At 34.9% G+C, this 15377-nt stretch overlaps 1 protein-coding gene across 2 annotated transcripts in view; it reads right to left on the bottom strand.

Annotated features, from left to right (window-relative positions):
* Window positions 1–15377, bottom strand: part of LOC107749006 (potassium/sodium hyperpolarization-activated cyclic nucleotide-gated channel 1-like) — a 114462-nt gene that overhangs the window by 94807 nt on the left and 4278 nt on the right. For both annotated transcript variants that reach the window (XM_016564046.1, XM_016564045.1), the window contains exon 2: window positions 6753–7176. In XM_016564046.1, the coding sequence (XP_016419532.1) occupies window positions 6753–7176 (424 nt within the window). The remainder of the gene's footprint in view (window positions 1–6752; window positions 7177–15377) is intronic.

Genomic DNA, 15377 nt, shown 5'->3' with positions numbered 1-15377 from the left:
AATATATATATATATATATATATATATATATAATTATCAACAGGTCAGTATCATCAAAACTGTGAAGAAATGTCTGTCAAAATCATAAAAAACTATTTCCAAAATGCATTTTTAATTTATTTTACAAAATGCAATTTAAAATTTTGATTATACACACACACACACACAGACACACACACACACACATATATAAAGACAATTATTTCAAGACAGTTATTTCATTCCTTTTTTTTTCTTTTTTTTAATGGAAGAGAGAATAATACATTACTCTGAAGGGAATATATTGTAAAAATGAACTAAATCGTTATGTAAATATTTTCAAACACATGAAACCTTGATTCAAATTTTTCTGATTAAATCTTCTGATTCGCTCTTATTGCAGCTTAATAATCTCTGATTTAAAGATCAAATATGATCTGTACATTTCCTTCCGGGATTCACTAGATTCAGTGGATACTGATGTCAAGAGGTCTGTACAACATGAATAGACATAAAGTCTTATAATATTCAAAATCCAATCATACCTTACCTAATACCAAGTTACTATAAGTGTACATTGTTGTTTGAGAATGAATCTCATCCACAGGCATTGTAAGCAGCAACATTGATAATAATAACAAATGTTACCTGAATACCAAATCAGCATATTAGAATGATTTCTGAAGGATCATGTTACATTGAAGACTGGAGTAATGATGCTGAAAATTCAGCTTCTACATCACAGGAATAAATTACATTTTTAAATATATTAAAACAGAAAACCGTTATTTTAAACTGTAATAATATTTCACAACATTGTTGTTTGAGAATGAATCTCATCCACAGGCATTGATTAGATGCTCAGGCCTGCATTGGTCTTCCAAACCATTAAAACAGACTTCTTGCTAAAGAGACCTGCCGTGTCCAAACAGCCAGTCACATACACTCACTGCGTGATGAGAGCTTTTAGCCTGCTGAGGAAGACAGACAGCTTACACACACACAGAGAGTGATGAGGATATTCAGTGGCTCAAGAGGCTTGTGTAAGCGAGCATGTACAGCAACAATACTTTAGCCAATTAGGAGCAGCACTTTAACCTGCTATTTGCATATCTGAAATCTCACCTCCACTCAATGGTGCCATTTTTAGACTTACTTTCTTGAGGCTTTGTGGATGTTCACTACAGGTCTAAAAAAAAAAAAAAATATATATATATATATATATATATAAATACTGTAGAAACAGTAATATTGTGAAATGTATTATTAGAAATTAAAATAAATATATTAACTAATATATTTATTAACTATATTAATTTATTCCTGTAATGGCAATGCTGAATTTAATAATTTTAAGAGACTTAATAAATGTTTTATTATTATTATTATTATTATTTAATAAAAATATCTTTGTAGAAAAAAACCTTCATACATTACCATTCCAAATTTTGGTTGCTAAGTTTTTTTTATGTATTTTTTTGTGACGTTTACACTATTACATTTATTACATATTACAGATTTATATTTCAAATAAATGCTGCTACTTTGGACTTTCTATTAATCAAATGAATCCTAAAAAAAAAACAGTATCCCAGTTTCCACAAAAATGTTAGGCAGCACACACACAAAAAAAGGTTTTCAGCGATGATTATAAGAACAATTATTAATGTTTGAACACCAATAATAATTGATAATAATTGAATACCAAATCAGCATATTAGAATGATTTCTGAAGGATCATGTTACATTGAAGACTGGAGTAATGATGCTGAAAATTCAGCTTCTACATCACAGGAATAAATTACATTTTTAAATATATTAAAACAGAAAACCGTTATTTTAAACTGTAATAATATTTCACAATCTTACTGTTTTTACTGTATTTTTGAGCAAATAAATGTCGCTTTGAGCATAAGAGACATAAAAGTTGATATGAAAATATGAAAGCAGTTTTCTAGGCTGTTTTATTTGCCCTCATGTTAGCACACAAATAAAAAAGTAGATAAGTTTCCTCCAAATCTGAGGAAATAACTGCGCATAAATCACTGGAATCTTGCTGTCAAGATAAGCAGCTCAAGCTGACTCAGCCGAGTTCTGCTTTCAGGGAGCGGATGCTGATAGAAGCCGCCCTGCTCTCGCATCTTAAAGGTGTGACTGAACTGTTTGTGCTACGGTTTCTATTACTTGGCACAGATGCAAGATCTCGCTGAGGCAATATCCTCACCTGCCCTCACCTAGCACTAACTCCGTCACCTAGCACTGCCTCCTGACACCTGTGCGCCACGCAGGGGCGGGATGTTTGTGGAGAAGGGATGAGTCACCAGAAACAGACACAGGTGCTTTGAAAAACACACAGGTGAACGACAAAACAGTCTGACTGAAACCAACCAAAGTGATGTAGTCGCTTCTCAGGAGCAACATTTACTCTGGGATTTGGTGACCTTTTGTTGTAGAAAGGACAGTATTGACCCGTCGATTGTGACATTTGAATGCACTGTGTATTTCTGAGGTGCTGAGCACCTAGACAGTCGCCAAACAAACATGCTTTAAAATGAATCAAGTTACAATTAAAGGAATATTCGGTACGTACATTTGTATAAAGCGACTAAATATTTTCTGGGATCTTCAAGGGCTTCTCAGTTTATATAAACAAACAATAGACATTTCTAGTTATGCACTTTTAATTTAATAATAATAGGTTGCATTACAAATTAAAATTAAATTATTTTATTTATTTTTATTTCTAACATTTATTTCAATCAAATATGTATTTATTTATTTAGATCATGTATTATTTTAATTTCTTATTATTCATTAATATTAATTATTATTTATTATATTATTGAATATTATTAAATAATATTATTAAAAAATATTAATTCTTATTAATTGTTATGTAATTATTTTTATTGTTAGTATTTATTTTATTTAGAATTAAATTATTAATTATTGTTTATAATTAATAACTTGTGTTATTTTATTTGTTAATATTAAAATTTATTTGCCTTAATTATTTTAAGCAAATAATAATTGCATTATTTATTAAGTTATTAATGTATTATTTTAATGCTTTAATTATTTAATATTTTAATGTATTATTAAAAAAATTAATTAAATAAACTTTTAAAATATATGTTTATTTGTTCATATAAATAGCTATTAATTCATTTATTTATTTATTGTTAATTGATTGATTAATTAAGTGATTGAACTACGCATTTAAACAATTTAAATGTCTATTTGAAAATATAATTATTTATTTATTTGCATTTTTATTTTAAATTAATAAACTGATAATTGATTCCTTAATTTCAGATTTTTGAGGCTTTCTTCAAGGGCACAGTCCATTTGGAAACCTGCACAAGGACCCTAAGGATCCTCACTGTCCTAAAAAAAAACCTGCAGGTGAAATCGGGCCTTATCGGATGACTCGTCTCCAGACCAGTTTACTAACACTGTCGTCATTAAGTACCTCTCTGCCCCCCTACGGTGCTCCTTCTTCCCTAAGTGAGCTCAGTACGTGGTCTGATTTGCCCCTTTTAGATCAATTTACCAGCTCACTGATGAATCATTCTGCTTAAATTCCTCCCAGGTTGAGACATGCTTAAAGAGACAGCATCATCTGACTGTTGTTCATGATCTTCTGTGACCTGCTTGGTTCGGATGCATGATGTGGTTTAAATGCAACCCCCATTTAAAGAAATTAAGGTTTGATCATTTCAGCTATTTCTGACCTCTTCTGCACTTTTTATTTTGAAGTCCTCTCACAATGTTATTTAAGATATCTGACACCAAAACGGTTGTCATTTTTCTTTACACGTTCAGTTTTCACCCTCTTTCCACAGGCTGTTTTTTTTCTACTGTTTCTTTAAGACTTCTATATGTTAATAGCTCTGTTATGCTTGGCAAACCTCTGTATACTGGCATACTTAACACTGTCGTTTATCAGGACAGACCAAGCATGTAAATACTGAATATGCATTGATATGCAAATATTGCAAGGCGAATGTTAATGTGCATATGGATGTGATATCATAACTTAGTTTGGGGAGGGAGATTTGTGTTGAAATCTGAATATGGATGAAGTATGGATGTTAATAATTGCTTATTAACAATATTCCTTGAAGTTTTTGTTTCTGCTGCCAATAGTTAAGACATTTTTATATGAATTTGGATTGCAAATGCTAAAATAAAATAAAATAAAATAGAGCAGAGCTGAACTCAACTCAACTCAACTCAAATAAAATAAAAAAACAAATTTATAAGACTATAACAGGTGTACATTTTGTTTATTTATATATATATATATATAATGTGGTTTAGATGGTGAAGTTACCTGTGCTGGACAATGAGAGGGAACAGCTGTGTTTTGTGGGTTCTACACTGACACACACATACACACACCATCAGGCCTCCAGAGCAGACAAAACGCTGGTGTGAGAGCAAATGGACAGATGTGACCCTCATTGACTTGGGGATTTGAGCGCTCACTTGTCCCCCCACCCTCGTCTGTTTATTTTTCCAAAATCACACTGAATGTCCAATCCCTCCTGTTTTTTCTCCATTACCTCTTTTCTTTCCTTTTAATATACTGTACCACCCATGCATGCTTGTTCCTCTCTGTCCCAATCCAAATAGCATAAGATGCTGAAAATTCCGCTTTGCATCACAGGAATAAATGACATTTTAAAGTATATTCAAATAGAAAACTGGTATTTTGAATTGTAATAATATTTCACTATTTTACTGATCAAACAATCAAATAAATGCAGCCTTGGTGAGCATAAGAGACAAAACATTTTAAAAATCTTACTAACTCCAAACTTTTAAACCGTAATGTTTTTACAAAAAAAAAAAAAAATTAAAGATCTGATGTGACATATTGGTCTATCTATCACTATTATAAATCAAAACAGAAAGATCCTTGTGAACACAGTTCTACAGTGTTGAAAAATTATAGCAAGGAATGCAAGGAATTCTGGTCAATAGACCTAATTCATGAAACACAAGCAGAATGAATTGTACGTTCTACTTTAAAATGTACATTTTACTGCATTATTTGGTCATAGTTAGGTCATATTTAGGGTTAAAGGTTCAAACACAAACTTAACCCTACATTTTTCATGTTTCTCGCCCCAAAACATTAGCATTTAGATGTGAATGACACCTCATGGCTTTTTGAGAAGAGATGTGCTATTAATATTCTAAGCCATCTGACTTATCATTTTGCATGCACCTAGGATGACTTGAGGGTGAGTAATACATGGGCTAATTTTCATTTTTGGGTGAACTAACCCTTTTAGCGTCTCTCACTGGATATTTCATTTCCAAACTATCACTATATGTGCAGGCAATGTAATAAAATGTTGCCAGATTCAAGTTAATATATTTCGGAAAAAACTGAATGATTTTAGTCCCACTGGACAAAGTGGACATTGCGCTTTGAAAGTGTTGAAAAAACATGCAAGAATCAACGTATAATCATTTTGCAGAAATGTCGCCAATGGCATGTTTTTACAATGTGACTGCGTAGGAAATAACCCTAGATTTACATTGACTTCAGTAGGCTATTTCAAATCGAACTATTAAGTGACCACCCAAAACATGCTAGAAACCACATAGCAATATCTTATAAACCACATAGCAACAGTTTGGAAATCACACACAACACCTTAGCATCATGATGGTGAATTCTGGGCTGCGTTTTTAGCACTAGGTGTTTTTGGCAATGTTTTTGTTTTCTCTCTGCACAAGCGTAAAGAAAAATGTTAATGGAGTCCCTGTCTTAACTAATCCAATGGTAGATTGCAGCAGAAAACAATAGTAATGAATCAGCCGTGATTACTGTCAGTTTGTTTTACTCTTCCTGAGTGGTACATCTGTATTTCAATTAGGTAAGATCAGAAGCGTCGACTCTGCTCTCTACCGGTCCAGACTTGTGTGTCTGCCAGCTGAAGAGGAAGACGAACTGGCTTTAAGAGTTTAATAACCCGCAGGGCACCAAAACAAAGAGCGATCTCGAATTCCTTCTCCAGCTTTCAAACCTCCTCGACACCACTGATGTTGCATTTTTACCTGGGAAAGATCAGCTAACCATATCTTTTTTATCAAGCTTGGCGAGAAAAGGTTGTCTGAGTTGGGTTAACTTTCATAACATAAGCTGTAATTTACTGTACAACTGGCTAGGGATAATAGCAGGTGAGAAGCAGAAACATGCAGTGTTTTTCTGATTAAAGTGACCTTAAAGTGAAACAACGCTCTTGTGAAACCAGCCAGTTGGGGAGGGCTTGCAAACCAAATGCGTCATGTGAAGATTAATGCTTTGTATTTTAGCTTAGGGTGTCTCAGACAGAGGTGGGAGTGAAGTGCTCTATCATGAATGCCGAGGCATTTAATAGTTTTGCTCAACTGCTCTCGCAGCGTTGAAGAGGTCAGTTCCTCTTCCAGCTCTCGCTCCCCAATGTGGCTCTTGAGGTGTCGCCGAGCGCTAAGCGGCAGATATGCTTACCTTAACCCCCAAATAAGTATCTCCACTTCTAAAGAGTGTGCGTCAGAGGTCTCGGAGAGGGGTGCGTGCTGCAGAACAACACCTGAGATCAAAGAACCTTGGGTTGATTGTGTCAAACAAATGCACACACACCTAAATGCGCACAACGTCAACTAACATCTCTTCTTGCTCATACTGGAAGCTAGCAAATCCAAGACGTGTTACTAAAGGCCATCTGCGTCATAGCTCGTTCACTCACACACTCATACACACGCTGTCCCCTCACCTCCTCCCACTGGTGGATGTATCTGATGAGGCGTGAAAGCCTGAGAAGACGGAGCAAGCTGAGGATTTTGGTGAAGCGTACGATACGCAGCGCTCGGGCCGTCTTGTAGACCTCCGAATCGAAGCCTTTCTCCACTATTAGAAAGATATAATCCACCGGGATGGAGGACAGGAAGTCTACCACGAACCAACTCTTCAGGTAGTTCATCTTAATGACCTTTGGGTCCAGGATGATCTCTGAGCTCTCCTCGTTCACAATTCCCGTTCGGAAGTTCATGACCAGGTCCACCAGGAAGATGGTGTCCGATGCCACGTTGAAGATGAGCCAGCTGGTGGTGGTTTGCTCGGAAAAGAAGGTAATTCCCACAGGAATGATAATTAGATTCCCCATCATCATGATGAGCATTATCAAGTCCCAGTAGAACCTGCAGGGGAGACAGAAAGTGACGTGTTAAAGTGGGACCACTTGAAGGCAAAACCGTTTTTCTCCCAGCAAAATTACAAATGAAAAATTGGTTCCCTTTCGATTCATGAGTGCAGATTTGAATTGATTTGGCCACACCTTACAGGAAGTTGAATTGGAATATGAATTAGAATGACAGGAAGAGGAGTTTACTGAACTGCAGTTCAACACAGTAAAATGCATTCTGGGAAATGAAGTGTTTTTGTGCCCTGACCCACAAAAGGTAATTTTATAAATGTCAGTAAGACATTTTAAAAATAAGTTAATACTTTTATGCAACAAGGATGTATTTAATTGATCAAAAGTAACAGTAAAGACTTTTACATTGTTACAAAAAAAAAACGTTTCCACAAAAAGATTAAGCACTACAACTGTTTTAACATTTATAATAATAAGACATGTTTCTTGAGCACCAAAACAGTATATTGGAATGATTACAAATAAATTCCACTTTCAAAAATGTTAAAATTTATATTCAACAATACAACAGTTATTTAAAATTGCAATAATATTTCAAAATATTACAGTTTTGACTCTTTTTGAATAAATAAATGCAGCCTATTTGAGCATAAACATATTCAAAACATTAAAAAACCTTACTGACCCCAAACTTTTGGTGCCCAAAAAATCTATACATCTTCACATTTTAAGGCTTTGTAATCTTTTCACATTTCACATTCACACTTTTCACATTTTGCCTTGATAAACTTAAAAATACAGGTGCACATGTATGATTTTCATTGAATTTAAATTTTAATTCTGCTTACTTTCATCTAAATTCGAAATGCAATTTTTTTTTCTTTCTGTTTGCTACCTCAATTCAAACTGGAATTTCTAAAGAATCTGTTTTCATTTCTGAATGGCACATGACCCTCCAGCTCATACCAGCATGGATTTCCTGGTTTGGATACATCAGCATCCCATTCTGAAGACCAGCATCCACAACACAACATTTGGTCTTTTCAGTGTATTTCTGGTCAAACTTATATGGCTTAACCATTTCGATTACCTTATCTATCAAAGATTTACCCATAAATTGACTTTACAACCACTTCAAAAGCACCTTCACATTCCTTCCTATCCTGACTCTATTCCCGATAGCAGGAAAATGCTATCCCTGTTCAGCGTGTAGATGATGTAGCAGGACTGGCAAGATTAAATTCCTGCTCTTTTCTGCTGGAATGCCCTCATTGCGACGGCCCTCAGATATTTGTGATGTTTCTCTGGGTCCTGTCTAACAGACTTCCTTTAGCGATCAGTACAGCTCGCGCCTGCAGTCCGCACATGATGCACTGCAGCTCATTTCCCTGTCGCTTTTGATATCACCGCCAACACTTCCTGCTGGATTGCCGCCCTGTGACAGCGCGGCACGGCTCGCGCTTTGCTCTCTGGATGAGGAGGCAAAGAGCCACAGGACCGAAAAGGCAAGAGGGCGTTTGTAACATGAGAAGGTTTCCCTCTCTTATGTGAGAGTTGTATGTTTACAAGCGTCTGTGTGCGACATTCTGCTTTGCTTTGCTTGTACAATACGCAGAAAGCTAATTAAAGGTACAGGCTGTAATTGCTGAGGCAGCAGCACTTGAACCCTCAGGAATTAGCTTGTGTTTGGAAAACATGTGAATGGAGCCACCATAGGGGTGAATGGAATCGCGGCAGCCGTTTGAAGGTGTTTGTTGATGCAGTACCACTAGCGGCCTGCTGGTCCCAGCAATTACACAGTGTGCACTTTATTAATGTGTACTGCTAACAATCTAGCAAGCTAATCCAAGAGCTTGTAACACTCCAAAGAGAAAGGAAAAATTGAAATCGCATCATATGACCCCTTTAACTATCCTTTGTGTTCCAAAAGTGCTCAAACAGCCCATTGGATAATGGATAAAACACAAATTATGTCAGTTGCTATATAGTAAACCTCATAAATAAACATTTCTATTTCAAATCAATGTCTTTGAACTATCCATTGAGCAAAGAATCTGAAAAAAAATAATCACCGTTTCCACAAAAATATTATGTAGCACTATTTTGAATATTGATTATGATAAGAAATGTTTCTCGAGCAACAAATCAGGACATTAGAATGATTTCTGAAGGATCATGTGACACTGAAAACTGTGGTAATGATGCGGAAAATTCAGCTTTGCATCACAGGAATAAATTGCATTTTAAATGACATTAAAGAAAATGGTTCTATAACAATATTACTGTTTTTGCTGTTTTTTGGTCAAATAAATGCAGCTTTCAAAAAGATTTGAAAAGTCTTATCGACCCCAAACTTTTGAAGGGTAGTGTATAGACATCTAAATTATAAAAATATCAGCATTATTAATTATGAGCATTTATCACTGGACCGCTAGACCAACGTTTTGTTTGTCAGCCTACAGTAAACCATTACACCACATATCATTGCTCAGCTGATGTTATATAATCATAATGTAAAATGTTAGTTACATTTTGAAAAGCTCACAAAATTATTATCAGTTGTAGTTTGTGATACTCTGCACTGCAGTCTCAGTATGTCCTTCATTCTCTCTCTTCACCAGAGCACTGAACTCGTGAGAGATTTTCAGTTGCTTGGCAGAAGATGCAGCGCACAGCTCGTACAGCGAGAAGAATCGCATTATGATTTCAAACCTTCAGTGTTATGTAACAAGACACCCAGTGTTAAACAGACATGCGAAGAATTGAGGGACAAAACGGCAGTATTTGGACTGACTGCTTATTTAATTAATTCCAAATCTGAGGGGAAAAAAGGAAAATGACTTTGTATGCTTAATCCTCAAGATATCACTGTTTGTTTTTTTATAGTTATTTATTTTTAGTTATGTATATTATTTTTGAAATTTAATTGATCATCATCTTTGATGCTAATTTACTCTTACTGATAAAGCTGTCAAAATCATTTCTGACAGCAGGATCACCTGTGGGCTGTTTTGATATCCACTGGTCAAGAAGATGCTTCTGATAAATAACGAAACGTCAGCCCATGTCTACCTTGGCAGACCGGACATGTCCCTGAATTGGCTACAGACTCTGCAACACATATAAAACGTTCAGTCGTAAATGAATGCTTTGCTTCTCTACATCTGTTTAGCACAGGTTAAAGACTTCCATTGTCGTTTCGCAAGTGCATATCTAATGTTTGACAACAAGCCAAACCAAACACAAGTGAAGTAATTAGCGAACACTGCTACGTTGGTGGTATTACTCATGCCACCTAATGTGAAGAAATCTTCCTCGGCACAAAGTGAAAAATAGCCCGTTTTTATGTCTGCCGTGAGCAGACATGAGTCAGCTCTCTGAACGCTCTCAAACAATAGAAGAGATTTTTTTGCAACGCTGAAATGTTCAGAGGTCAGTGTACTGTATATACACACACGCACATGCTGTAATTGCATTAATGTAGCCTCTGTGTCTTGTAAAAACCAAAGCCAGACGTATTTTGACGGGCGCCGGACTGGAGACCTAGAGAACCACACAAAATGTCCTGGCCGCTGATAACGGCATACATCCATGAACTAAAATAGATGCTTTCAAGAATCCTATCTCATGCTAAAAACCCCTGGCTGGTGCCTCCGATGAGGCCGATGCACTTGGCTGAAATGGATCTGAGCGAATGAGAAAAGCTCTCAGCCTTGCTTTATAAATATCCACCGATCCTGTATCAAATAATTGTCTGTGCTTCGGACCAAACAGGCATCTTTGGTTAATAATATCCACCTTGGTAATTTTTATTTGGGAGCTCTAAAAAGATGAAAGAATTCATTATTTGATATTGCTTCTGCTGTTGGTTGCAGTATAATCGAGTGTGGAGGTATATCGAGTACTCGTATTGAGAGAGTTTTGCTTTTGTAACTGTAGCCTTGACTACCGAATGACAGACAGGCTGTATTGTCAGAGGTGGGATGGTTGCCATGTGACCATCTGTCCTACTGGTGAATGCTAAAGACAAGCATAGAAGACGTGACCTCGACACAATTGTATATGCTCGAATGCGCTTTTCTGTCTCTCTACAGCAGCTACAACTTCATTTCAGTGTGGAATTGGTTTCTTTAAAGCAAAAATGTACATAAAAATGAAAATGACCATTTCATATAATAAAAGTGAATCAGGCTGTCAAAATAAAAAGAATCATGAGTTTTGAAGTCCCTTGATAGCTGTGTCAGAAATTTTAACGTAAAGTTGTTTCTCACTGACTACGTTTACATGGACATCAGTAATCTAATTATTTACCTTATTCTAAATAAGACAATATTATGATTAACGTGTTTACATGAGTTGATTTTAGAATATTCCTTTCATGTTCCCGTTTTACATGTTATAGTACATAGTTCGATTAATGGCACACGTAATTACGTCACCACGCGACGCCATCTGACGTCCCCTCTGGAGTTGCATTGTTTACATGGTAGATTCTTAATCAGAGTATTGTCTTAATCGTATTAAAATCAGAGTATTGTTGTCCATGTAAACGTTCTGATTGATCATCTTCAGAAATGTGAGCTGTTAACTCAAAAACCGAATCAGTGAGTTGAACTATTGTGAACTAATCATTCAAACTGATTTTATGAACTTATGAATTTTATGAGTCACTGAAATGATCCAACTCAAATGAATTTGGAACATTGCTACTCCTGTCATAATACTTATTATATATATAGCAGCTTTGATGAGCTTAAAGGGACAGTTCAACTAAAAATTGAAAATCTGTTATCATTTACATTCACATTTAGTCATTTTGCAGATGCTTATCCAAAGCGACTTACAATTGGGGAATACGATTCTTCTTAAAGAGGCAAACAGACACAGGAAGTATTGAAATACCAAGTTTTAGGCATTGTTCAAATAAGTTCAAGCTAGAAAAATGTACTCGCCTTCGAACCAAAAATTGGAATAAATAAAAATGTTTAACGTTTTGGAGGTTCTTAAAGAGATGGTTCACGCAAAAATGTAAATTCTGTTATCATTTCCTCAAGTTTTGCCAAACCTGTATGAGTTTCTTTCTTTTTGAACACAAAAGAAGATATTTTGAAGAATGTTGGTAATCAAACAGTTGATGGTAGCCATTGACTTCCATAGTATTTTTTTCATACGATGGAAGTCAATGGCTGCCACCAACTGTTAATAAATAAAAAATAAAATAAAATAAAATAAACTAAAGAAACTCATACAGGTTTGGAACAACAGAATTTACATTTTTGGGTGAACTATCCCTTTAAGAAACTTTGCAAAATGTTAAACGTTTTTATTTATTCCAATTATTGGTTATATATTATATAAAAAAATAAAAGATTATAAAATAATAATGTTTTATATATAAAAGATATATATAATAAGTCCTCTGAAGTCTTATTTTTTAAGCAACATGATAGATAGATAGATAGATAGATAGATAGATAGATAGAATTATTTATTTATTTATTTATTTTTTATTTTTATTTTTTTTTTGGTGGACATAAAACTTGCTGTGGCCTGTTTGCAGAGCTCTGCAGTCACACTGCATTCATAAATTGGGTGTTCTTCAGCATTGTATCTGAGAAAAAAAAACAGACTTAGGCTATTTAAAGAGTACCAAGGGGCATCAATTTGGAAAGGGTGAGACACGCACTCACAAAGACCTTCATTAGACTTTGGGACATGTCTTTGAGACAAGCCTCCAAAAAGCAACAGCAAAAAGCATCAATAATGCAAGACAAATTGCATGCCCCTAAAAATAGAGGTTAATCTGGGTTTAGAAATCAGAGGCCGTTTGATAGGGAGAAGGAATCTGCTCACATACAAATCCTGCTTTTCCACAACCTGTGTGATTAATTTATAAGCCAGAGATTTGACCCGAGCTCATCCGTTACCTGATAAATCCTGCCACTAAAAAAGAAAAAGAAAAAACACGCACAAAGTCACTCGAAACGGTGAAGGAATTCTGGGAAGGTGACGTCAGTCACGTCTGAAGACCTTCAATTGATTTTCCTTTCCCCGATGAAGAATTGTGACCTCAGCAATAGGCTGGACAAACAGGGAAAGCAAGAGACAGATGACATGCAATATGGAGGACCGATAAAAGAAACATACGACAAAAGCCGATGACAAAAGAGCTCAGGCCACATCAAGTCAAGCATGAGCCCTTTCTGAAAACAATGAATAATAAATCTTACTAACCTCCTATTAATCTTTAAAGAACCATATTGAGATATTGAGTTTCCTAATGCATCAGAACCAAAACAGCACAGGTGAATGCTGTTGTCACTCATGTGGTGTCGCTGGTTCCAACATTTTCGGTTCACAGCTGGGACGTTATTGGGAGAAAATGAGCAAATTTCACTAAATTAACTGGAAAAAGCTTAGAAACAAAAGAGCAGTTCCCTGTGTGGCTGAGAAAGAAAAGCCATTGTAAATGAGCAGATGATACCGAAGCCTGCCAAGTGTAGCCAGTATCACACGGTTCAGGCTTTCGGCCATTAGAAGCAATAATGACTGTCATCCTCCTATTCACTCTATTTTTCTTTCTGTCCACTGTCTCCCCCTTCATATCTTCTGTTTTCTCTTTCTCACCTGTTTTCTCCTTTTATGGTTCTCTCTTTGATGTAAAGCCTATTTGGCAAGTGCGATCAAAGTGCGCTCGATATCGTGTTTACCACCTGCAGAATTGAAGCATGGCCGTCTAAGAATGCTATGAAGTAGCTAGCACCGAATTAATTTATTTTTAAAAAGACGATGCCTTTGGGCTGTTCATAAAGAGTGTTATTTTAGTAGCAATACTGTATTCATTTTTGTTTAAATTATTACTGTTTTGCTTAATTTTTTATTTCTATTTTAGTTTAATTTTAGTACTTAAACTTATTTGATTTGAGTTAGTTTCCAAGGCAACATTTCTAATTTTCATTTGTTTTTTAAGTTTAAGTTTTCATGTAAATTTTAGTTTGTTTTAGTCATATTTTTACATGCTTTTGTGATTTTTATTAGTTTTTGTTTGCTTTATTTTTATTTATGTTTAAGTAATTTCAGTACTTCAACTTTAACTTTTTTTAAGACATTTCTCATTTTAATTTAAATTTTTTTAAATGAAGTTTTAGTCATATTGTTACATGCTTTGAGATTTTTATTAGTTTTTGTTTAAATTATTTGTTTTGCTTTATTTTTATTTATGTTTAAGTAGTTTCAGTACTTCAACTTTAACTTTTTATTTCAGTTTCCAAGGTGACATTTCTAATTTTTGTGAACATTTTTTAAATTGAAGTTTTCATGTAAGTTTTAGTTTTAGTCATTGTATGTGCTTTTTCATTGTTATTTGTTTTTAATTATTTATGTTTTGCTTTATTTTAATTTTTTGTTTTCGTAATTATAATACTTCAACTTATTTTATTTATTTTTTCGGTTAGTTGCCAAGGCAACATTTCTAATTTTCACTTAAAGTTTTTTCGTCTAATACTTAAATTTCAATTAACAAAAATGACTTTTAATAATACAATAATAACACTCCTCATGAATTATGGCCGTTTTTTAAAATAACTTTTTCAAACCATCTGTATACAGAAATGTCAACTGATTAAAAAAGTCTTTATACCTGAAGTCCGTAATTTTCTTTTTAAACAAGTTTCCAGAACACTCCCCCTCTCTGCCATTGGTCAGTCAAACAGATAGTGCCGCCCCCCAAATCACTCCATTGCTTGAAATAGTGTTGCTGAGTTGAGATGCCCAATTATTTCAATGTTTTGAAAGTGCCACAGATCCAATTTTTTGAAGACTTTTTTTTTAAAGGAAAATTAACATTTTTTTATATAATTTATAAAAAAAAATAGATAATTTTCCTCTGCATATTGCCATCTGTATTCTGGCATCAGAAAATGTACACACTTCAGCTTTAATTACTGGATTCTCAAAATGACCTCCTTAATAAGTTGTATATCGCACAGTATGTGATTGTTAAGCAGCCACGTCCTTTGTACATTATGGCAGAAAGGTCAATCATGTTACATCACAGGGTTCAAAGCGATGTTAATCTCGTTCAGTGTGTGTTGGACATCTAATCCGATCTCACCTTCTCTCATCCCTGCTCTGATGTTGGAGGGCTTTACACAAACCGTTCTGATCTGTTTCAGGGGTGGCATAGCCTAGTGGTTAAAAACCTGAAAGGTTGTATGATTTAATCAATGAACTATCCCCATTGTG

The sequence above is a fragment of the Sinocyclocheilus rhinocerous genome, unplaced genomic scaffold, assembly GCF_001515625.1.
Source record: "Sinocyclocheilus rhinocerous isolate Xijiao unplaced genomic scaffold, SAMN03320098_v1.1 scaffold260, whole genome shotgun sequence".
NCBI classification, from domain to species: domain Eukaryota; kingdom Metazoa; phylum Chordata; class Actinopteri; order Cypriniformes; family Cyprinidae; genus Sinocyclocheilus; species Sinocyclocheilus rhinocerous.
The sequence above is the reverse complement of the archived record's forward strand: the minus strand, read 5'-3'. Positions and strand labels throughout refer to the sequence as shown.